General features: G+C 42.8%; 4 protein-coding genes across 4 annotated transcripts in view; 1 reads left to right on the top strand and 3 right to left on the bottom strand.

The window, feature by feature from the left end:
• Positions 1-168: 168 nt before the first annotated feature.
• Positions 169-4433, bottom strand: csrp3 (cysteine and glycine-rich protein 3 (cardiac LIM protein)). Its single transcript, XM_019876410.1, has 6 exons — positions 4304-4433; positions 3018-3129; positions 992-1166; positions 766-895; positions 437-530; positions 169-363 (listed from the first exon to the last, which is right to left on the bottom strand). Exons 2-6 carry the CDS (start codon positions 3127-3129, stop codon positions 296-298), a joined length of 579 nt encoding a protein of 192 aa, XP_019731969.1. The 5' UTR covers positions 4304-4433; the 3' UTR covers positions 169-295.
• A 1103-nt stretch (positions 4434-5536) lies between these two features.
• On the bottom strand, positions 5537-12314 carry e2f8 (E2F transcription factor 8). The gene is made up of 13 exons (XM_019876440.1): positions 11823-12314; positions 10407-10653; positions 10159-10312; positions 9741-10055; positions 9491-9652; positions 9260-9397; positions 8661-8870; positions 8501-8573; positions 7928-8429; positions 7277-7543; positions 7081-7195; positions 6342-6661; positions 5537-6233 (listed from the first exon to the last, which is right to left on the bottom strand). The coding sequence occupies exons 2-13, from the start codon at positions 10575-10577 to the stop codon at positions 6060-6062; spliced, it is 2601 nt and encodes an 866-aa protein (XP_019731999.1). The 5' UTR covers positions 10578-10653; positions 11823-12314; the 3' UTR covers positions 5537-6059.
• A 94-nt stretch (positions 12315-12408) lies between these two features.
• Positions 12409-15316, bottom strand: LOC109519735 (ileal sodium/bile acid cotransporter-like). Its single transcript, XM_019876441.1, has 6 exons — positions 14850-15316; positions 14534-14652; positions 14236-14324; positions 13990-14165; positions 13625-13782; positions 12409-13076 (listed from the first exon to the last, which is right to left on the bottom strand). Exons 1-6 carry the CDS (start codon positions 15245-15247, stop codon positions 12979-12981), a joined length of 1038 nt encoding a protein of 345 aa, XP_019732000.1. The 5' UTR covers positions 15248-15316; the 3' UTR covers positions 12409-12978.
• A 906-nt stretch (positions 15317-16222) lies between these two features.
• Positions 16223-23442, top strand: part of nav2a (neuron navigator 2a) — a 142362-nt gene continuing 135142 nt past the window's right edge. Inside the window, exons 1-2 of the mRNA XM_019876375.1 lie at positions 16223-16305; positions 18080-18708. Of these exons, the coding sequence (XP_019731934.1) occupies positions 18628-18708 (81 nt within the window). The 5' untranslated portion in view covers positions 16223-16305; positions 18080-18627. The remainder of the gene's footprint in view (positions 16306-18079; positions 18709-23442) is intronic.

Raw genomic sequence — 23442 nt, 5'->3', positions numbered from 1 at the left:
TTCTGAAAGTTTGCTATGTGTTTGTATGTATGTGTGCCCAATTTAAATGGCATCCTTTCCTCTTTCCTAAATCTAAACCACTGCAATCCTCCACAAAGAAAGACTTTTTGCCCATAGCTGGGATCAGCTCCAGGTCACCCACGACCTCAGAAAATCGAAAGATGGAAATGTTGGTACCAATATGGTTTATTAGAAACATAAACGAGAGCAAAGGTAGAGTCTCCGTTGCTATAGTTTTGGTGAAACAACGTTCATTTAAGGCACGGCCATCCTTCCTGACTTCCGGTGTTCACGCTCATTCGGCCAACATGGCGGCATTGCCCAGTCCAAATCCTTTTGGCCCAAAGTTTTTGGCATAGCAAACTGGGGAGAAAAAACAAAAGTTAAAAGTTATATTCCGACCTCTTTTAGAGTGAAGCCTTTTGAACCTTTCTACCTTTACAGTAGATCTCTCCATCCTTGTCGGTCACTGTGGTCGACTCCAAACTTTTACCACACTTAGCACAGCGGAAGCACGTTTTATGCCAAGGCTGCCGACACAGACAAGTTATTAAGAAACAGTACATAGCCGATAAATTCATGACTTATTAATTTTGGAGTAGAAAATACAGAGCGATGGCAGTTGTCCCAGAAGTCATTCAAATCAATGTGTATAACTTTGCTTGCAAAAAACTTCATCAAATGAGACTCAAGTGCTGATAAGTGAGTGGATCAAGTCAGAGAGATATGACAGTATATGTTGGAAACAGCTGCACTCCCCCTTACCTTTCCTCCTCCCATCACCTTCTCTGCTGCGTAGACAGATTTGGAGCAGCGAGAGCATTGGTCGGAGCTTCCGAACTTCTGGGAAACCTTGCTGGAGGTGGTGTTTGTGGAAGTTTGCCGTGGTTTAGGGCTAGAAAAGAGGAAATGTGGCTCTTTTTCTTTCTTTCTTTTTTTTAAAGCTTTGTTGTGTTTGATTTTTATTGGATTTACTATAATGTGATCATACTCATTGCTGGGTTGCAGGTGGCCGCGGTGTCCAACAGGGTCCGAGCTCAGAGCTCCAGCCCCTTGGCCGTATCCATAGCCTTTTGGCCCATATTTCTTGCCGTAGCAAGATTTACAGTAGATTTCAGATTCGTGCGCGGCGACCGTGTGGCTGTCCAGTCCTTTCTTGCAGGTCACTGTGCAAAGCAAACAGAAACGTCAGCTATATATGTCCAAATTCAGAGGCTTACGTCCTCCGAAGGCCGCATTTTTCATCGGTGACGTCACTTCCGGCGCAAGTGGACCACACGCGATTTCTCGAATAAACAATTCTCGAAAGACGATTGACGACGCATGAACGAAACTGAAAATGCTATTGCGATCGGCTTAGATAAGTATCGATCCGATATCGGTACTGATTTGGTCTTGAAACGACTCGCCCACCACTGTAAGGACAGAAGTAGTATCGTGGTAAAATGAAGAATTCAAATTCAGGAAGAAATTAACAATGAAAGAATATTGCGTATTGGGCTCATTTGCTTTCTTCGGGCTGTGTGACGGATTCTGACTGTGGTGTCAAATTGGGGTGACGGTTAAACAAAAGCCAGCACCGAGCAAGTTTTATCAGTCAGCAGAGCCATTACGCATACTTCGATGTGTCGCATTTCTATTCATAGCGAGAAATGCGTGTGCGAACTGAAGCTTGGAGAAAAGAGACGAACACTGAGCAGAGGGACGGGCGGGCTTATCTCGGAGGCCTTTCAGACATCCCAGAGGAACAAACTAAGTCATCGCACCGTCTGTGGCCGCAACTGAATCTCGGGCAGACAAACAACCGCGGTCAAGTCGATGAAGACTGAACAGCTGCAGATGGGAACGGGACCTCCAAATACGGCGGCGTCATGACATCGGACCACTTCCATTTCACTCTGTCTTCCTTTTCTTTCATGCTCATTTGGTTTGATGGACATCTTTGCTGTGATTGGCTGTGCTCGTTTTTTTTTTTTTTTTGCCCGGTAATATGTCAAGTCCTAAAATGGCAGAAGCCATAATAATAATAATAATAATAATAATAATAAAAATAATATAGAGATATTTATGAATTAAGGTTTAGCTTCAGCAAGGAGGTGGATGTTTTTTTTTTTTTTTGTCCGGTAATATGTCAAGTCCTAAAATGGCAGAAGCCATAATAATAATAATAAAAATAATATAGAGATATTTATGAATTAAGGTTTAGCTTCAGCAAGGAGGTGGATGTTTTTTTTTTTTTTTGTCCGGTAATATGTCAAGTCCTAAAATGGCAGAAGCCATAATAATAATAATAAAAATAATATAGAGATATTTATGAATTAAGGTTTAGCTTCAGCAAGGAGGTGGATGTTTTTTTTTTTTTTTGTCCGGTAATATGTCAAGTCCTAAAATGGCAGAAGCCATAATAATAATAATAATAATAATAATAAAAATAATATAGAGATATTTATGAATTAAGGTTTAGCTTCAGCAAGGAGGTGGATGTTTTTTTTCCCTGAAATGTCATCGTTATAAATGACCAAAAATGAAAATATCTCAAACACCTGATGTGATGGAAAAAAGTAAACTTTCTTTTTTTTAATCAGTGTCAAAAAATACATTCTGAACTTTTGGTTAAAATATGTTTAATTTTTAATATGTACACATTTTTTTAAATCTTTGAATTTTCCTCTGTATGATGGCTGAAATCCATTTTTATCTTCTTGCTCTGGAATTTAAAACAACATTCTGTCCATGACTTTACAAATCTGAAAATGTGTTCAATAAACATATGCTTAAGGACATCGCAACAAAGTTAAGAGTTGGAGATTGTGATTTTTAAACTTTTGACGCCAATGTATATGCTTTTACTGAAAATAAGATTTGGGTTACGCCCTCTCGAATACACTCGTTTTCTTTCCTGGTCTCTGAAGTTTTTTTTTGTTCTCTTATTTTTCATATTTCCTTCTGTCATTAATATATCCTTGACATTCAGACAATAAAGTGAGTGAGTGAGAGGAAAGACAAAGTGTTCCTACTGCATATGAAGCAGGTTTTATGGAAGCTCCTCCCATTACACTGGATCTCCTCTGCATGATAGACAGTCTTCTCACAGGCTGCACACTTTGCACCGCCTCCCCAGTTTGGCATCTAAGTTTAAAAAACACACATGCAGAAACATGATCAATGTCATTGGACTGTTTTGGATTGCCGGGGGTTGAAATGTGATTCAAGCCGAAATGGGACTCTGTGAACGTACGTGTAAACAGCATGATCAAAAAGTGGTATTAGGGGGGAAAAAAAAGTCTGTCGGCTGTTTTGAGAAAACAAGAATTTGGTGTGTGGCTGGCAAGTCAGCCTTGGCTCAGAATCCAATTCTGAATGTGTTTGATGGGCTTGAGGTCAGGGCTCTAGTCCAACCGGGATTTTATGAACCTTTTAGGATTTGTGACAACCCTGACGCTGGACCAGAAAAGGGCCTTGCGCAAAACTGTTCGCACAAAGTTAGAAGCATACAAAAGGTCAATCGGGGCTTCCTTGCGCCCCAGACTTTTACTTATTCAGAAGTACCGATACATACCAATTCTATCACCAATCACAATATTTTTGAACAGCTTTAAATCCAATAATACAGGGGTGTCAGAATCATTTTTGTCACAGGCCACATTGTCGTTACGGTTTCCTTTGGAGGACCGTTATAAATTTTGGGAAACCGTTAAAATGTTGAATCCCCTCCCCATATTACTTACACAGCACACAACAAATTGATGAATAACTAGTTTTCAAATCAGAAGTCAAGAATAATGACTGTTATTGCGGATTACATTTGACAATTTGAAATTTGGGTCAAGCATCATAGAAGTTGACATGATTGAATTGCTTTCGCGGGCCACATAAAATGATGTGGCGAGCCAGATCTGGCCCCCGGGTCTTGACTTTGACACATGCAATAAGATGTCACTGAATATGTAAGTAGTTCGTGACTGTAATCCCAGCATTGCAGAAAACATTGATATTGACATTTAATGGGCAGAGAGAACACCAATCAATTTAGTCTCTTAGTTTTATTGACTTATTCCTTTCAGTTCGGATTGATATCTAACACACTGACTGAAATGTCCCGGAAAGTTCTTTTCCCACTGAACACTAGTGTCTGCCCAAATCAGTGCATGTCCGACACCTCAAAGCCACGGGATGTGAAGTTTTATGAAGAAAAACTTGAATAAGACATTATGCTGTACAGAAGCCAACTATCTTGAAATTACATTCAAAAAAAACGTAAAACAATAAACGAGTGTTGTGTATAAAGTCAATCAGAGCTTACCTTGATCCACGTCTGTGCGCTTCTGTCCCGCAGTGGCGCTTGTATGTTCCGGGCTGGTTTAAATAATGCCCATCAGCAGTGACGCCCCTCAACCAAAGTATCCTCCTAAAATAACTTGTGACCGAGCCAAGCCCCCTGACCCTTCATCACAGGCTGAGTGAAGCCTTGACCGTCAGCCACACAAATATTTGTTGCGGATTTACAGAGTGACCCCGGAGCCAGGACTCACAGCTGCACGCAGGGTTTTGGGATTACCCACACACAATAAACTGTGGACACTCACCGAGTGCCTGAATATGATCGCCGAGGATGAGCGCGGGTTACCGAACTGCTATTTTAACACCAGAAGCTTCTAATGAATTTAAGCGTATTCATCCAAACCAGATAAATGATATTTTTCAGCCCCCTAGTTGACATTAAAGTTGAATGTGATGCAGCGCCCAAGTTTTATAAAGTGCCCTGGGTGTTTTTTTTTTTTTGGTGGTTGTGAAGAGAAAGGTTGGAGATGACGACAGCCAATTTCAAGAAAAACAGGCAACAGAATGTTTTTTTGAATGAGCACAGGGGCGACCTCCGACATGTTTTGAATACCCCTAAAATGTTGCGGTGCTCAAGAAATCAGATGAGCAGCCGCCACATAAGTTGCTGAAACCCCACTTAGCACAATAGAACCAGACCCCTCTGCTTCCGGTACTATATGTGATGTCAATGCATGTTTCATTCTCAATTCGAAAACAATGCGCTGTATGTACAAATGCTTCCCGCACGTCCTCATAACTTATAACGATATTTGGTACATATTGAATGAAGATAAAACTGATGTAAACCCCAATACATTCATCCATCCATTTTGCGATCTGCTTATCCTCACAAGGGTCGCGGAGGTAGCTGGAGCCTATCCCAGCCGTCTACGGGCAGTAGGCAGGGGACACCTTGAACCGGTTGCCAGCCAATCGCAGGGCACGCAGAGACGAACAACCGTCCGCGCTCACACTCACATCTAGAGACAATTTAGAGTGTTCAATCAGCCTGCCATGCATGTTTTTGGAATGTGGGAGGAAACCAGAGTACCCAGAGAAAACCCACGCAGGCCCGGGGAGAACATGTAAACTCCACACAGGGAGGCCGGAGCTGGAATTGAACCCGGTACCTCTGCACTGTGAGGTCGACGCGCTAACCACTGGACAGCCCCCAATACATACATACAATAAAAATAACAAAGACAAGTCACACGATCTTAAATGTTTTAGGTGTTATTTAGAATTTCTCATCAAGCAGGATGTCACTTTTTTTTTTTATAAATTAAGCAAGTAATCAAAATATCAGATTAAGTTTACATTGAATTCAACAGAAATATTCACCGATGTATTAATTCCATTTGTAAACATGTACAGTACGTGTGTGCAAAGGTTTCTCTTTTTTTACATTCCCTGAAGATAAAACATCAATCAACAAGGTTTCCTTTAACACTTTCAGTCAAAACAACAAACAGGCATCTATCTGATTTCAGCGGGAGTTAGACGGGTGGGATGTACTGACGTCAGCTTCTCGCATCCTTAACATGAAAAAAAAAAAAAAAAAAAATTCATACTAACAAAAATAACCAAATCACACACATGAGAAGGACTGAAAAACAAAAATGAGGAGAATAATGACCTTACTGGCATGTGCTGAATGGCTTTAAAATCTCATTTGCGATCCTGCACCCCACTAACCACCCCCAGAAGTAACTCTCGTCCACACACCTGTACAAACATCAGAGCGTTTCTTCACTGTTGACATCCAGTTTCCTTTGAGGGATGTAAGCAGTTTTAGGGGCAGACTGTCCACTGGGGGAGACCACTGCAGTAGTCAGAGGGGTGAGGGGGACCGGTGTGTGGAAGAAGCTGTGCTGGGGGAATCCCATTCCTTTGGGAGTCGTCATTAAAGGCTAGAACAAGGAGAAAAGAAACAATGGTCATGTTAGCTTGCCTTCGTTAGACCTTTTCGATTGCGGATCAATCCGTCCTTAGACAGGACCGCGAGTGGTTGTGTCTACCTGGTGAACACTGATCAGAGCCACCGGATGCGAGGACTGCTGAACCGTCACCGGCTTGATGAAAACCATCCCTCGTTGCTGCAGAGCCAGAGGGCTGAGCACGGCGTTTGACCGCTCGGGGGTCTGCGGTGAGGCGAACGCGTTTCCCGGGCTGGAGCCCGAGATCAGACCCAGGTTCTGCAGGGTGAAGTTGAGGATAGCGGGACTGGGGCTATGGAGGCGTTGGGCCTGCTGGCTCAGGTGTGGAGATGTGGCCGCGGTGGGTCCGTGAAGACGGAAGCTGGTGGGAGTCACTTCCTGGACCGGGGCTGGTCTGGATCCTGTTTGACGTACAACAGTCAGTATCTTACGCCTTATTTGATGAAATCTAAGGCTCTAACTGCCTTAGAAGTGACCGGATCGATTTTGTTGTGTTCACATATAAGTGGATGCATTGCTATGGTAACAACATCGGAATCCGTACCTATGATAGCGATGCCATAAATAAAATACAAACATGAAAGGAAAAAAAAAAGAGGGGGGGGGGGATCCTAGAGCTTACGCAAAGAGTCTGGTGACATTAATTTTGGTTGCCAGCAGAGGGTGATATTGCCCAACATGGCGGCACCCTGAGCGTGATTAATTTTTCTATTTCATTCTTATTCCACTTCACCCAATCTTTACCAGAATGCCATACACAGAATGCAAATAATGAGATGTTGTCTCAAAGTTCATAAAAGGAGCATGTTTGGACATTGACCTGCAGTAGGTGTTTGGTAGACATAAGTAGGAGTAGATGGCTTGTTGCTTTCTGATGCCGAGCCGACAACAGGCTGCTGGGTGAGTGGGATCAGGTATCCTGCCGGCACTAAAGTCTGACACAGACAGAGAAATCAATGGTCCGCATTCAAATTGCTTTTACTTTGTGGCTTTTGTGCGTGCGTGTGGCGGGTTACCTCAGTGTTAACTTGTCTGGGTGTGAGCGGGGCGGCTCTGACGGGCGTTAAACCCGCCTCGCAGTCAGAAGTCACCGCCTTGTCGTCCTTGTCCAGGAAGCTCTCCAAGCTCTGCTCCAGCGTCTGGGCAACCACGGCGCTGCCGGGAGTGTTGATGAACTCGGGGTCCAGGTGGAGGGCGCGGGGGGAGGGCCTGTTGGACAGCTGGCAGCTGCGGAGGGTCTTGAGACGAGCTTGAGGGGCGTGGCACTGCTTTGGGGAGATGTCCTGCGGGTGAGCCACAGGAGGTGGAGAGGCATGAATATCAATAGTCATGAACATTAATGTGAGAAAATGCAGAAGAGTGAAAACTAGCCTGCGTGGGTTTTCTACGGGTACTCAGGTTTCCTCCCATGTTCCAAAAAACATGCATGGCAGGTTAATTGCACGTGTCAAATTGTCCCTAGGTGTGATTGTGAGCGTGAAATGTTTGTCTATGTGTGCCCTGCGAGTGGCTGGCAAACAGTTCCCGGTGTGGATTGGTTCAGCAGTATTTTTAGCTGTGTTTTTATCAACAGATTTGACTGTAATTCTAATTGAATACACGAAAATAACGTAAACCAAGGACCACCTGTATATGTATCAGTCCATATATGCAGGTATGTGCTTTACCTTGAGGATGGAGTCAGCGCGTTTGGCTTTGGGAGGACTGCTCTCCGCAGCTGAGTCCGAGCACAACCGTTTGACCAACAAGGGGCTCCCGTCAGGTTCCCTCGAAGCGGGTTGGCCCTTAGCAGCTAACGGGGCAGTCGGGCTCCGCCCAATCTTCTCCTCAAAGGTCATCGAGCGTACGGCGCAACTGGTCGGCGGCGGTCTGGTCAGGGGGTTGGGCCTGAGAGACGACGGGTGCAAATAGACGGCGTACGGCCCGCTGCCCGGCCGCTGAGGCAAAATGACGGGGATGAGTGGGGAGCACTGGGCCGGGATGTATGCGACGCCGCCCGAGGGCCGGGAGGCCACCGGGGTGCCGTGCACATTTGGGTTCCCTGCAGCCTCTTCGTTTGGAGTGAGGCGTGATGCCGGCGGCGGCGCCACTGAGATGGCGGTTGGCGGGAGCCTCGCGACTGTTGCGTTTGCTTCGGTGGCAACCGTCTTCGGATCGCTGCCTCTGGCACTGGAACATTAAGCACAAAAGTGTTGAACGCCCATGCTACGTCGACATTACATTCCCTCCACCAAACTTACGCTGACTCCTGGTCAAGCTGAATCTTGCAAATAGCAGCAAGTTGAGCCATTTTGCTGGGGATATCACACTCATCTGAGGAGGGGAAAACACAGTTAACACAAAACACCATTGTTGTTACCTCAAAGTGAGAGAGAGAGTTAGAGAGAGAGCGAGTCTCACTTTTGGCAGGACTAGTGGGGGCTGAGCTGATCTTCCGCCGGTCATCCTGAATGCTCTTGGCCAGCTTCATGAGAGAGGGGTGTCGCGTGAAGCTTCGCTTGGCGCCAGGCGGTGATGAAAAGAGGTTTTTGGCACAGTTTTCGACAGAGGGGCGGCACTCCAGCACCTTTGTCTTACTGGGCGGACACATGGAGGTGCCGCTTGTCACATCTGAAACAGTCGAATGGTGAACAAATTGTGACACAGTCGTAAAGTATGTAACCTTGAGCGACACGGCGAGCATTGAACTAGTTTGCGGAAGAATACGTCATCACACACCAAGCTCAGTTATCAACATGCCGTGTTTCATTTGATTGTTTCACAGTGGCGTTTACTTGTTCGCTAGGAACGGGCCAATTTTTTTTCTTCATCCAAATATATCTGAAATTATGCCGCCCGAGGAACGGAACTCCACCGGATACTGAGGTCCTCCGTTCCCAATAATATTTAAAGTTGGACTGTGTTATATTTGAACGATTATGCTAGAAATGTATATATGCATGTATATTTGCATAAAATCGCCACACACACCAAAGATGAGCAATGAAGTTTCTTTATACCTTTCACTTGAGGGAGTCCATTTGGGCCCACCCATTTGAATGCCGGTTTCTTGCCCCTGTCTTCCGTTACGTGGACTTTTTCAATGAGTTTGAGGCTCCGCAGCACGTTAGCGATGTCGTAAAGTCGCCGCACTTTCGCTGTAAACGTAACGCAGACACATACTGGCTACTTAATGACCAATTCGCACATCTAGAATGCCGTCAACTGTGGGACAGTCACATGACACTCACTTTTGAATTTGTTCTTATCCTGATCAGCACTCGGGTCTTCTCCAATCAGGATTTTGGCAGCCACATCCAGGCTGACAACGGGTGGATTGGAAACCAGGAAGAGCATGACAAACTTCTGGCTCATCACTCTCAGGGATTTGTCCTTCCGACTATTAACAGAGGCTGGGCACAAAGGTCAACAGATTGTAGTCTTGTAAGAATTGGCAGAAATTAAAAAAAAAAAAAAAAAAAAATTGTGCTCGAATCTCACCTGCTTTGAACTCCACTCCAGGAAGCTCCACAAAAAAGAGCTCCTTTTGTCCGTGTTCGCTGCTCTCCGAGTGTATCAACTCCTGGTTCTCCTTCTCGTCGCCATCAAAGTCAAATTCTTGATCCGGGAAGCGCTGTCTGATCTGCTGCATCTGCTGGCAGTACCTTTGCTCCCCACCCACCTGCTTGAGTATGGCCAGAGTCTGGGCCAGATTGGTCCGACCGTGCCACGTGTAGCGGTTCTTTGCAGAACGGCTCACCATGTGCAGGCTTTCGAGCACGTTCATTATGTCATAAATGCGGCGGCGCTCCACATCTGTGCCAGGGGAAGAAAAAAAAAAAGTCAGAAACCATGACAGCTGCAAGTGGCAACGTAAAATGATAATATGTGTTCACTGGTCAGATATGAACACACATACTGAGTTCAGTGGCTACATCATCCAGGCAGATGTCATTGTTGCCAGCTGGGTCTGGCCAATCTGGACAGCGGGCGAGGAATTTATGGCACAGCAAACCCAGACTTTTTTCTTTTCTGCTTAACATTTTCTCAGACTCATCTCCATTTTCAACATCCTACAAGAGAATAACAGCAAACACATGAGAAGTAAGCACACGAATCTCTGTCAAAGAGTATGGTATACAATTTGGATAAGACAAAATTCTAGACCTGAGTAGAATCAAGAACTTCATGTAACTCGGGAGGCAGACACAGCTCCTTTTCCCGGTTCCTAATCTCCGGACTTGCAGCACTGATGAGGATTTTGAGGTTGGAAGTTGGCGTCCATGGATCAGGAGACCCCGCTTGGCTTGCTTTTTTAGGTGTTGTGAGCGGGCCCATGATGAACTGTGTGCACTTCTCACGGGGTTTTCAGATGACTTAACAAAGTCAGAGGGGCTATAAAGCCATCATACAACTTGGAATAAAAGAGAAAAGCAAATGTCATATTTTAATACAGCTTCAGTCATGCTTGCAGATATATGTCCTAAGCTGACTTTGGAATTCATATTTCAAGTGGCAAGCACCCCCACCCCCAAAAAATCAACTAGTATTTGATATTACACCAAAATAGCTCAATATTGACATAATTATTTGTAAAGGTGTAAACTAATCTTGACTGTATTAGAAAAGCACAGTCTATTACAGTAAAATAATTCTGTCTGATTTTAGAATATATGATGTGACTAACAGTGCAACATTGTCACATTAAAGGCCTCTAGTCTACGCATTGTCCTCACTATACTTACAGTAGAAATAAGAACAAAGGTGAGAGGAAAAATATGTAGATTGACCAACTTTATTTAACAAATGCAATCTACAATAACAAAAACAGAATAACATTTTGCATTTATAAACAAAGAACATAACGCTTCGTGATTAAAAAAACATTCAGTCAAAATCGATTTTAAAAAAATCAGTAGACTCAACACAAGCAGAAATAGTTTTACTTATAGTTTCACGGAATGCCGAACTGAAAAAAAAATATGACGCTTTATATCATTTAGCCATTAAACTGATCAATTATTTTACCTCATTTTTCTCAGCAAACCCAAAGGGTACATTCTTCCAAAAGTAAAAAAAAAAATGTTAAACACTAGTTTGAAGTTGGCTGTAAGCGACGTAGTATCCGTCGAATCAACTAGCTGCTCCCGCCCTTTTCGTCCAAACGAGCCAATGAGCGCGCGCCAAACAGGAAGTTAGCTGGGCGTCCCGCGCAGGTAAACATTTTTTGAAATCCTTGGCGCGGAATGAGTCTCCAGTGTGAACAGGCAGACACGTTTGCATTATTTCACCGAATATAACTCAAGCTGTTACCACATTGTCAAGACTGCGTCGTTGACATGATGGATGTTGCAGAAGACGATTGTCGTGCTCACGACGTCTAAGTCTGTCGTTTCCGAACGCGCGCTGACGTGTAGTTTTTGGCCCCCGCCATGAAACGAGTGAACCCCGCTTAATTTTAAAAAGCAAAGTGTCGTGTTATTACGTCGATTAGTATGCTGGTACAAATGCCCGGATAGCTGAAAAACAAACCAGCAAGTGGCGTATGTTCCATTACATAAAATGTAAAAAAACAAGTCGTACCAAATTGTACACCACCCTGGTCAGAAGAAAGTTCCCATGTTGGTCTTCGAATACTTGAGTATCAGTACTTCTGAGATAAATCCAAGGGTTTCAAAGACTATTTGTACATTTAAAAAAAGATGTACGGTAAATATGAACGATTGGATAAACCAAATGTGTTTAAGCTCTCAAATCAGCCCGCACCAGTCGGTCAAGTGTCTCAGAGAAATAAAGTTGAGTGAATGACTTGTTTGGCCCTGCCGGATCGCGCATGCGCAGTAACGAAAACTCACGCCCCTGTGAAGACAAGGGCGGGTTTCGAGGACCAATACTGAATACGTTTTTTCCCCATAAAACTTGAAAGTATTCTACTTCTTTATAATCGCTTGAATAATAATAATCTTTTGAACATTTTTTTATGGGCTGCATAAGACGAAGAACATAATTTAAAACGGAAATGATGCTCAAGATACCATTACGAAAAATGACCAGAGGGTGTCGCTGTGATCCAAGAAATACGACTGTCGGTCATAATACTGTATTAAGCATGTGAAAGGGAAAGACACCATCCAATGTATTAAAACCGTGAACAACCGAGGAAGCTGAGGTATAACTGCGATGGTCATGGATATTCCACTTAATTCGAAATATTTATGTTTTACCTACACATTGGTTCTTCAATAACAACAACGCTGCAAAGACATGCAAACTTGATGACACACTTCAGCCATCCAACTAATGACTGGCTCAGTTGTACTCTTTTAAGATATCCGTCTTCGCTGAAGCCAATTCTTCACTTACTGTTGTTTTTAGTACATTTCTAAATGTTAATAGATAGCAAATGTTGCTCACAACATACACTATAAGCTTGGGGTTTTATATTTCTAATCGTTTTTAGTTTAGGCAAATTAGTAAAAACCACAACCTTAATGCTAAATCAACATTCCCCAGGAAAATCAAAATCAGGAAGCCTGAGGTCAGCGCTGATTTTTTTTAAAACAAATATGAGGCACAACCAAGTCAAGGAACTGAAAAAGAAAGGTAAATATCAAAGTCAGCAGAGCCATAATCTCCAATCTGGGTGTGGTGTAGATTGTGTTGTCAACGTGCTCTTCTTTTCTTTTAGTATTCAGTCATTATTCAATTCAAAGGCACTAGTTTCCACATGGCAGTTTGCCTATTTTGCTTGTTCTACGTAGCCATCTTCCAGTGATGGCGCTTCACTGTTTGTTTCATCTGATCCCAGACCTCTGTACTTTTTATAGGCTTGGTATCCTGTGGAGTAAAATGCAAGAATTTTGAATCCGTCACCATCTTGACGTCTTTTCAATCAACTGACATTATCCACTGGGTCAATTCAAACTTGAAAGACGGAAGTTGTATAAGGTGCAATGAAAAGCACTCAAAAAGGCATCTGTTTTGTGAATCTCACGTTAACGGTCATTTTCCTTTGAATACAAGTTTTTCAATAAAATTATTTGTCGAATACCTAATTCCTTTCTCGACGTGAAGTGGAATTGCTTCGGCAATGTTACACGTTTGATTTATACAGCTTTTGATTACATATCGAATTGTCATGAACATTGAACATTGTCCATGGGCTCACTGCAGCTGAGTGGCCTCCCATATTCTCTGCGTATTTTATTATACAACTACAGAGCTGACTCAGCTGACTGATAGCATAATATAAATATGTCCCTTTGTCACACTCAGACAAATCACAGACAGATTCCCTTCAAGTCAGGGGATTAATCATGTGTCTAAGAAAGCAGCACTGCATCACAAAATTGCTAGCTTCCACATGGGCACCGTTTGTCGCTCACCTCCAACAAACAGGATAGACAGCGCTAGCTGAACGACGCTATAGATAACAGGGAAGGCATACATGAGCTCCAGTTCAGCTGGGCTGAAGGACAGCTGGATAATGGTGTTACACAATTGGCCGTTCTGAAAGCCAGTCTCCACAGCGATTGTTCGACACCTAACCTCTCAGAAAAACATTAATCACAACAAAAAGATAACAGAAACATTGTGTGTATGGCTCAGAGAACTAAAGATTTGGTGATGACACCAAATTATTATTTAGATTTACTAAAGCAGCAATTTGTCGTGTAGGCATGCTTTGAACAGGTTTGCATGTTGCTGTGGCAAAATTTTGCTAATGTTATGCCATCAACTGTCGCATTACCTGTACCATGGTTGACCGACCAAGCGAGCCAGAAGGAAACCCATCCCAAAACCCAAACAGGGGTAGATGATTCCGATTATCCAAATGGAAAGGTCAATGTCCCAGGAAGTCTGGTAAAGAACTCTCCCAACCACAATAATGATGATCATAGTACTAAAGCCTGTAATGGTCCCAATCTGGACAGAACGCATACAGTAAATATCTGTTTGTAGCAATTTTTTGGGCAAGAACAATGCACATTCCTACCTTGAGGATTTTTTTCGCCAAGTGGGGCCACCTATGTTGAATATACATTCCTCCCGTGATTGGGACAAGGATGGCCACAAGAGTGATACCTGTGGAAACCCAAATTCGATGTTTATAAAAGTGTCTCAATTTCTGGTGGACCAAAATACAACCTAAACCTGACATAGCATAAATGAGTGCATGAAATTAAGATAATCCCTTGTCTCATTTTGCGCACATTAAAAAAAAAAAAAACTCTAGAAAGTACTTTGTGTTTTGATATCCGTCTGCCAGCAATAAATATGGGTTGTATATTTACCAATGTTACCATATGGGATTTGGATCTTGTCTGAAGAAGTCCAGATGGAGGTATATATGAGCAGACTTAGTGGCATCATTCCCAAGGCCATTGTGGTGGAACAGGCTGTCATACTGATACTGAAGAGAAAGAAATTTACTGCTCCACACTTTTCTGATGACACTTTGCTTTAGAAGCCAAAAAGGGCAATTGTGATTCATTTTGGCCCAATCGTCGAAGATAATGGGCTCACATGTCTGCACATTGCCGTGCCGTTGATTCACACAACATCCCATCAACTCACTTTAGATTATCCAATGAACCAGACACTTCTTACCTTAAGTCCATATCTCCATCCAGAAAGTAGGAGATAATATTGGAAGCGGAGCCTCCAGGACAGCAACCGAGAATAATGATGACAAGCGCCTGAGCAGGCATCACATTGAAGGCAGCGGATAAAGCAAAGGCGATGAAAGGCATGATGCCAAATTGGCAAAGGAAACCAATAGCAATGCCCCAGGGTCTCTTCAGGTGCCCCCAAAGTTTTTGGACCTCCACAGCACATCCCATGGTAAACATAATCAAAGCCAGCATGAAGGTGAGCACAATGCTCAACGCAAGACTCAGTTTTGCATTAAAGTCACTCGTTGGAACAAGGCAGTTGACGCCGGAGCAGATTGTCGCCTCAGAGGGGCAGGAGGCAAATTCTGCAGTTCTTTCTATAAATATAGACATATTAGAAATTCGAGAATAATCCGGTTTGCCAACTTTGAAAGACTGGTTGCGTGTCCTCGTCAGCCTGTACTTTTTAGATTTTACTGGGTAGAATCTTTTACTGTTCATTTGGTTATCCAATAAGGTGATGGTGAGCATACAGTCCAGCCCACTGCTCTTTGTGCCTTGCGGCTACTGCCAAATCGTACTGGCAGGGAACCATTGTTATGTTTTATAGGGTCAATGTTCGCAACACCTGGCCTTGAAATAATAATTTGTAATATTTGAATGCGACATCATTTTTTAAAATGCTCTTTGGACCTTTCAAATTTTATGGACAGTCAAACTAATAAATCATTGTGTTGCTGAATTTAAAATAGACTATGCTTGTCCCCATTTAATTTTGAATTGCCCTTCACCTTTCTACATTTTGGACGCTAAGTGGCGGTAAAAGCCTGCCGACGTAGTGTCTCCATGGGAACGAAGGAGCGTCTTGAGAATGTCGAGAGAGACAAACGCAATACGTGACGTCATTTCGCACGCACGAGAGGAAATGTGTGGCCACTCTCATGAGTACTTTAGGGATGCATGGTAAATTAGCAGACTCACGTTGGCTGCAGACGTACCGTAGACGTATCCTCATGCATCGGATGAGAAACGGGTGGTTTTGTTTCGCCACAATATGCAATTTTCTCATTCTCACCACTGACTTTCAATCTGTATTCATTCCGTTGAAAAAATATAAATATATTAGTATTATTATTTGTAATTGTGACACACCCCACGCAGCTTCAGTTTAGACTCCAGCTCCCGAGCACAAGTGGATCAAAAAATTTATTGATGACTTCATTAAAGAAACAAAAAAAATCCAGCAATCGAACTAAAGAGACCGTCACAATCGTATATTAAGTGTGTGTACAAAATGTGAATCAAAGTTTTTGCAGCCCTGCCCACCCAAAATTTCCGATGGTACTTGAACGTATCAGTTGCTCCGTTCATAGACCAGAGGAAGGGACAGCATCAAGGGAAGCAGGAGACACCTTCTCCACGAGGGAACCAAACAAACCGAGAAGTTCGGGGTAAGAGTGATTTTTACGAGAAAAATATGATGTTGTCCAGCATTACTTTGTCTCCGTAATTTATACAATGTGTTTTTATTCCTCTAGCAGTTTCTAGAAAGCTCAGTTCAGACTATATGCGGCGCAGAATGTTCTGCAGGGATGCTGCAGTGTAGCTCTAACCTTTGACAGATAGGAATACTGCACTTAAATACCTGTTTTAATTTTCCCCTCCGTTTTTTTAAGGAGAAGGTTGTCACATGCCCCCCGCGCGTGAAATTTTTGAAAGATTGGACACGACAAAAGTCGTCAAAATAATTTTACATGCGTATGGGCAGGTGGAAACGTGTTTTACCTGAAGTGCTCAGGCACTTTCTCATTTAATATTCACTCCGAGTGGGCACTAATGAAAAATACGTGTAATTTGTATGGACATTATTAGGATGGAAGCCTACGCGTAGCACACCATGTGAAAATGTTATTAGTGCGAATAATGCAATCAGCAGTTTGGCAAAATCGGCCTGCCCTATCGTAAATGCTTTAGCTTTGGATGTTTTCTTTATGTTTCCTAAGATAGGAATCAAAATGGACGGATGCAAAAAAAGAATGACTAAAATTAATTTACATCGGGAAATGAAAGACCAGGAGGCTACCTATACTGATCCATTCATATATCAGCATGTTGATGTAGAAGGTACTATTCAACATTTAAATATTAGGTACAGTTGCCTCACCAGGTGACTTAAAAATCGAGTAACATAGTACGGATGCCAAAAATATATCAGGGCTTTTGGCCACAACACTGCAAGCAAGAATTTTTGCATTCCAGTATACTGCTAAAATTAATGGCAAGGCAACGTAGCTTTATTGATATAAGACGTGTCATTCACTAGGTAACTCAATGTGCTTCACATTTTAAAACAAATAAAGGACAATTTTAATGCATTTCCAAACAAAATAGATCTAAAAGCAAATTAAAGAAATATGAGCGGCATATTGCAATTACTAACAGAACATTCAGTGCAAGAGCATAATTTTGGAGAATGTCATTTAAAAAATGTGTTGAAAGATAATCATAGGTATAGGGAAAGAGCATCGTTTTTTACTGGGGTTTAAAATCACTTTTTACATTTCCGTGCAGCATAACAGGTAAATGCTGTGTCGCCATGTTTCCTTTGAATTAAGGGCTCCATTAATGGACCTGAGGAGGCAGACTTCAGAGCCCTACTGGGTTTATACTGCATCCTGTTAGCATTTCTTTAATGTAACCAGGATCATCACCATTCAGTGATTTATAGGCAAATAGCAAAATTTTAAAATCTAGTCTACAGGTGGGAGCCAGCGCAAAGCCTTTAGGACTGTCATAATATGCTGTGATCTCTTTATTCGCTGAATGAGCTGCAGCTGTTTGATGCTCTTTTGACGGAGTTCAGTTAGAAGACCATCACAATAATCAAGTCTACTGGAAATAAAAGTATGGATAAGCGTCTCCTATTTTGCTAGGAGATGCAACTACTGCATTTTTTTTTGAGCAAGTAAAAGGCTTTTTTAGTGATTGATTTGCTATGACTGCTGAAAGTCAGATCCGAATCAATCAGCATCCCAAGGTTTCCGATTTGGTTTTTGGTGTGAAAAATGGACCATGATTCTTTTTGTGACTCATTTCATTGAACCAGAAAAACAAAAACAAAACAAATCAAGTGGTTCATTGGAACTAATGGTAGACCCTTGATCAAGGTTGTGTTTAGTGATCTAATTGTTTTGCTTTGCCTATTTTCTTCCTCTCCACAAGCAGCCGTTCACGGACGGACACCAGATCTTTTCTTCGCTTTTGCCGTTCTTATTCATAAATACGCGGATGTCACTTGGAAGACCAAGCGGTGTGTGTAATCGGAGGCCTGCCCATGTGTTCCTCACTGGATGATGAACTGACTGTTGTCCAAAAGCAAGGATTATGATAATAATACCCTCCAAAATCTCCATGGCTGTGATGGTGGTTTTGGGAGCGAGGAGGACCCCGCTGGTATCTGATTTCCATGGTCTGCCGTGACGCTCACTTCAGGCCAGGCCAAAGACTGCAACGAGAAACCTTGGAAGAAACGCGATGAGTGTGTCACGGCTTGTGACTGAGGCGGGACCCTTTCTGAGATTGGCTGTCACCTGTTTGATGAAGCAAAGTTGATGGACAGACATTTTTTCCACTTTTTGGATAGATGCTCACGCCTCACCGCAACAAACCAAGCGGGGAAGCGGACTGAAATACTTGTAGTGGGTATTTCACTTCAATCCCTGTTATAATATTCCACTGTGCACCAGCGTGAATATTTGCCCACCTATGGGAAGATGGAGGCTGGGGCGGAGGTTTGTGCAAAACAGCAGCCCAGGAAGAGACCCGTCCAGCATGGCTTGGAGGACCAAAAAAGGGTGAGTTGTCCTTTCATACACTCAATTGTGGTATATCCCCCACATGCCCCCCCCCCCCAAAAAAAAATTCTGATTTTTGTGCGAAGTAGTGTGACTTACACACTGTGAATACCTCTGTAAAGAAATATCTTCGATTAGTTGAACATGAACCAGGAAGCTAAATGAGGAGAAAGACACATTCAAAGGCAAAGCGGCGGTGGAAGCATGAGGAATCTACGAGGTCGTCTTCTGGCGCTTTGTGGTTGTGTAGAATTACGCTGGCGGTCTGCCGCCAAGATGGGATGGAGCGGCTCCTTTTCTCCCTTCTAGCTTTACTCCGCATTTCCACATGCCGGGGTTCGACCCTTACTGCTGCTGCTAAACGTGATGTCCATTGTTCATGGTTTTCAAGTCAGACAAAATATTTCTCTGTAATTTGGATCATCTTTTTTTGCATTTACTGAATTTGATTTTGTCAAGTGATTTCACAAAATAAAATCATCTGGATCCAAAGACCGTCTTTAAATGTATACGATTTCTTTTTTCTAGCAGTTTCTAGAAAGCTCAGCTTTGAATATACCGTATGCTCTTCTTACATTTTTTTAGGTACACGATAGATCGACTTAAACAACGTACCCGGATTTAGTTGATTTTATTTTGTGCAACCACTTGATGAAATAAATTAGACTAAATTTAAAAGAATAAAAATCAGTGGACTAGAGTGGAAGCATGAGGAATCTACGAGGTCGTCTTCTGGCGCTTTGTGGTTGTGTAGAATTACGCTGGCGGTCTGCCGCCAAGATGGGATGGAGCGGCTCCTTTTCTCCCTTCTAGCTTTACTCCGCATTTCCACATGCCGGGGTTCGACCCTTACTGCTGCTGCTAAACGTGATGTCCATTGTTCATGGTTTTCAAGTCAGACAAAATATTTCTCTGTAATTTGGATCATCATTTCAATATCTACTCAGAATTTTTTTTTTTTTTTTTTTGCATTTACTGAATTTGATTTTGTCAAGTGATTTCACAAAATAAAATCATCTGGATCCAAAGACCGTCTTTAAATGTATACGATTTCTTTTTTCTAGCAGTTTCTAGAAAGCTCAGCTTTGAATATACCGTATGCTCTTCTTACATTTTTTTAGGTACACGATAGATCGACTTAAACAACGTACCCGGATTTAGTTGATTTTATTTTGTGCAACCACTTGATGAAATAAATTAGACTAAATTTAAAAGAATAAAAATCAGTGGACTAGAGTCAGTTTTTTTTTTTTTTTTTTTTTTTTTAATAGACCTGATATCTACTTAAAAATGTATCTGGATCCAGTTGGTTTTGTTTTGTGCAGCCAATTGCCGAAATAAAATTGAGTCAGTTCAACAAAAATATTACAGACATATTTTTAAAGTAGCTATCTAGTCGACTTAAAAATGTATCTGGATCCAGCTGATTTTATTTTGTCCCACCACTTGACCAAATGAAATTGGGTAAATTCAACCCAGCTTTTTTTTCATTCCGCGTGACCATTTTATTTAGTCCTTGGTGGACTTTTGACTGATTTCGAATAACAACCCTGTGCACAATTGATATTTTTCTTTTTCTTTTTTTTTTTAACCTTTTTTTGTGCAGTCAGAATGTGTTTGTCCTTCTTTCAAGGTGGATGCTCAAATTTGGGTGTGGCCTCTATGCGTTAACGTTGTTACTTAAAAGGCCATTGAAGTCATTTTGCAGATGTCATCACTACAGTATGTGCTGAATTTTCATCGTGATCCTTCCTGCTGTAGGTACTGAAATAGGGTCTCCATTGAAAATAGGTTTATTTAGATTCCTCCTTTGAAATTATCGACTCGATCAGGTGTGTTAAATTAGTCACCTGGGATTACGTAGAACATGAATATTAATTGGTGCCACCAAAGTCCCAGCTGCTGTGCCTCGGTGGATGCTAAGTGACACATGCATAGCGCTACACAAGGACTTGGCATTTCTGTCTAGTGCTCTCCGAGGCTTGATATTTATGTAATCCCACCCAAACTGCTTTGTTGTTGCTATGGCGACCAACCCTCATACCATTCACAAATTGAGTTTTTTTGCCCCCCTTGCATGCTCAATGGGTTATCCGCAGCGACACGTGTCGATTCCTTTTGAAGCCTCGTGGCTGCCTCAAAGTGTCAGCATCATGAATCAGACGCGAGATGAGGGCAGCCACTCTCCAGGGGGATTAGACTGCGCCAATACTCACCTTCCCTCTTGATGGACATTCGCCGAATCCAGTCAATCCAAATAGCCAATCTTGTCGCGACAGATTCTATATTGTTGGAGTGTCACCAATGGGTGTCGGCGCTGTAAGGTTTCCGCTGACAATTACCTTGGCCGCATGAGTTCAAGATCCTATATGTGATACTGGGCCGGGCACATGGTAATTGGATTTTGTTCACTTTGTAGGGTTATGTTCTCACATCGCCACAGCGTCACACATTCATTTTCTTTAAGTAGCAATCATGGGTTGTACATGGGCGGCAGAGACTGTTAAAAAAAAATCTCACTGGATGACATCAAGGCTGGAGATATTATCCAATATTGTCACTTCATCGTCCATTTGACTCTTAAAACCTCTTCAGATAACCTCAAAGTTGAAACAGGGTTCCTCATTTGACAAACGAACCACATACTGCAGTGCACAGGTGTCAAACCAAAGGCCCGGGGCCAGATCTGGCTCACCACATCATTTTATGTGGCCCGCGAAAGCAAATCAAAGATGGCAACTTTCATGATGCTTGCTAAAATCACGACCATATTTTCAAATTCTCATTTGCAATAAATAAGAGTGATACTGTAAGCATTTTCTTGTTACCAAACCCCTCATTACAGTAAGTTATACAATAGGCGACTAAATATTTATTCTTGACTTCTTTATATGGTTTCAGCCATACCGGCATTGCAAGGAAAACGGTAACTAAAATGTGTCCCGCGACAAAAATGAGTTTGACACCCCTGATAGTACATATCCATCATTTTAAATAGTTACTGTACATTATATGATGAGTAACAAAGACGCCAGAGACTGCATGACACTGAAATAAACACGTTTGAGTCTGTTTTAATGCAAAGCTTTAGTGCACTCCTCAACTGGAATCCAGCTTGTAAAATAAAAACTTTGACAGCCACCTCATTGCACCCAAACTCAATATTTACATTGAATGGCATACGAGTTCATTTAGAGGGGGAGAATCTTTGACACTAATTGTTCAATCAGAACCGCTGGAAATGTATTATTTCCTCGTGTCATTCCTGACGGCTCATTAAGTGCCGTTTGATATGGTTGGGTGAGGTTTTTCAGCATAATGAGATGTACAGTGAATGTGCATGCTGCTGCCTGCTTGGACACAGGACTGTACTTCTCAGAGACGGTATTTACTCACACGTATGAGCCATCAAAATCTACTTATCAATTTCATCTGAATGACGAAGCTGCGCCCGTGAGGAATTGTGCACTGCTCTCACCTTCTCAGGGCACACGATGACATGCACCACGCTCGCACAATCGATTTGTATTCCTTCATTTCCACCCCAGTTTAATCTACAAACAGGACACCACACCATTCCCACTTCCCTTGCTGTACTACAGTTTGAAGCATACGTTGACACGCGTACACTCACACACCTTCACCGCTGACGAGGCGCAAAAGGCAACACGCGGGTGGACCTCTCCATTCAGGAAGTCCAAACGCGGGCGTAGTTTACGAGCACCTTAAATGGTCCTCTTTTGTGCGTTTCAAGAGTAGCTCGGAAATATTTGTGTTTTCTCAGAAGACGTTGAATGATGATGTTCTATTGTGATACACAGGTGGATTGAAATGTTTTGTAAGGTGCCCACATCTTGTAAATTGTTATGATGTCAAGTTTCTGGACTCGTGTAATACTGCTTTGACTGTGCATGTCTGATATTGCTCACCGTGGTCCAAGTCATGCTCAGGGAAATTGTGTCGATGCTCAGAGAGTGAGGGTGGAAAATTCGAGGGAACATCGGCACCTACCATCTCTTTGTCTTTTCTGAGGGCCATCTCATGTCTTCATTCATCTTCCTGCTTGCTCCTTGAACCGATTTGGTTGATGCATTTTCAGCAAGAATTGGCACTCGCGATGCTCGGCCAAATTTGGACATCGATCAACTTCAGCGTTTCATTGGCTTGTGGCCTAGATGGAGAGAGCGGCGAGGGGGCTCACAGTTTGTCATTGAGAAGGGGTTGATTGATTGCATTTCGAGAAGGATGTCATGGTTGCTATATGAAACAATTTGAAGCAAACGGATAAGATTCACTTACCTGCGACTTTCTAAAACTGACCTTCGAGTACGTTATGGCTGGTTTACAATAAATGCACTACATCTAAACACGACGACTGCTCACATTTGTCAATTTATACTGGACGCGGCAATGCGAGTTCTTGGCCATTTGTGTTCAAATCCCAATTGCATGGTTCTCCCGGGGAAACAAGGGTTCCTGGCTAAGCATTCCTTGCAAAGCAGGCAGCTGCAAAGAGAAGAGACCGGGGGATTTGTTTCGCCCAAAGACTATGTTTGCCCATTCATGCAGCACTGACAAGTGCTAGGGGGGCTCAGGGGCTTGGATTGGGGACTAGGGTCAGTGGGTGGAGGTGGGACCCCGGTTGGAGTGCTGAAGTTGGGGGTGGGGAGGATGCTGCAGTCAGGATGCTGCTTGGCCCTCAAAAGCCATCTGGCCATCACCATCTCCCTGCAC

This window comes from Hippocampus comes, unplaced genomic scaffold, assembly GCF_001891065.2.
Source record: "Hippocampus comes isolate QL1 unplaced genomic scaffold, H_comes_QL1_v1.1 scaffold150, whole genome shotgun sequence".
Lineage (NCBI taxonomy): Eukaryota > Metazoa > Chordata > Actinopteri > Syngnathiformes > Syngnathidae > Hippocampus > Hippocampus comes.
This window is presented reverse-complemented; position numbering and strand designations above follow the sequence as displayed.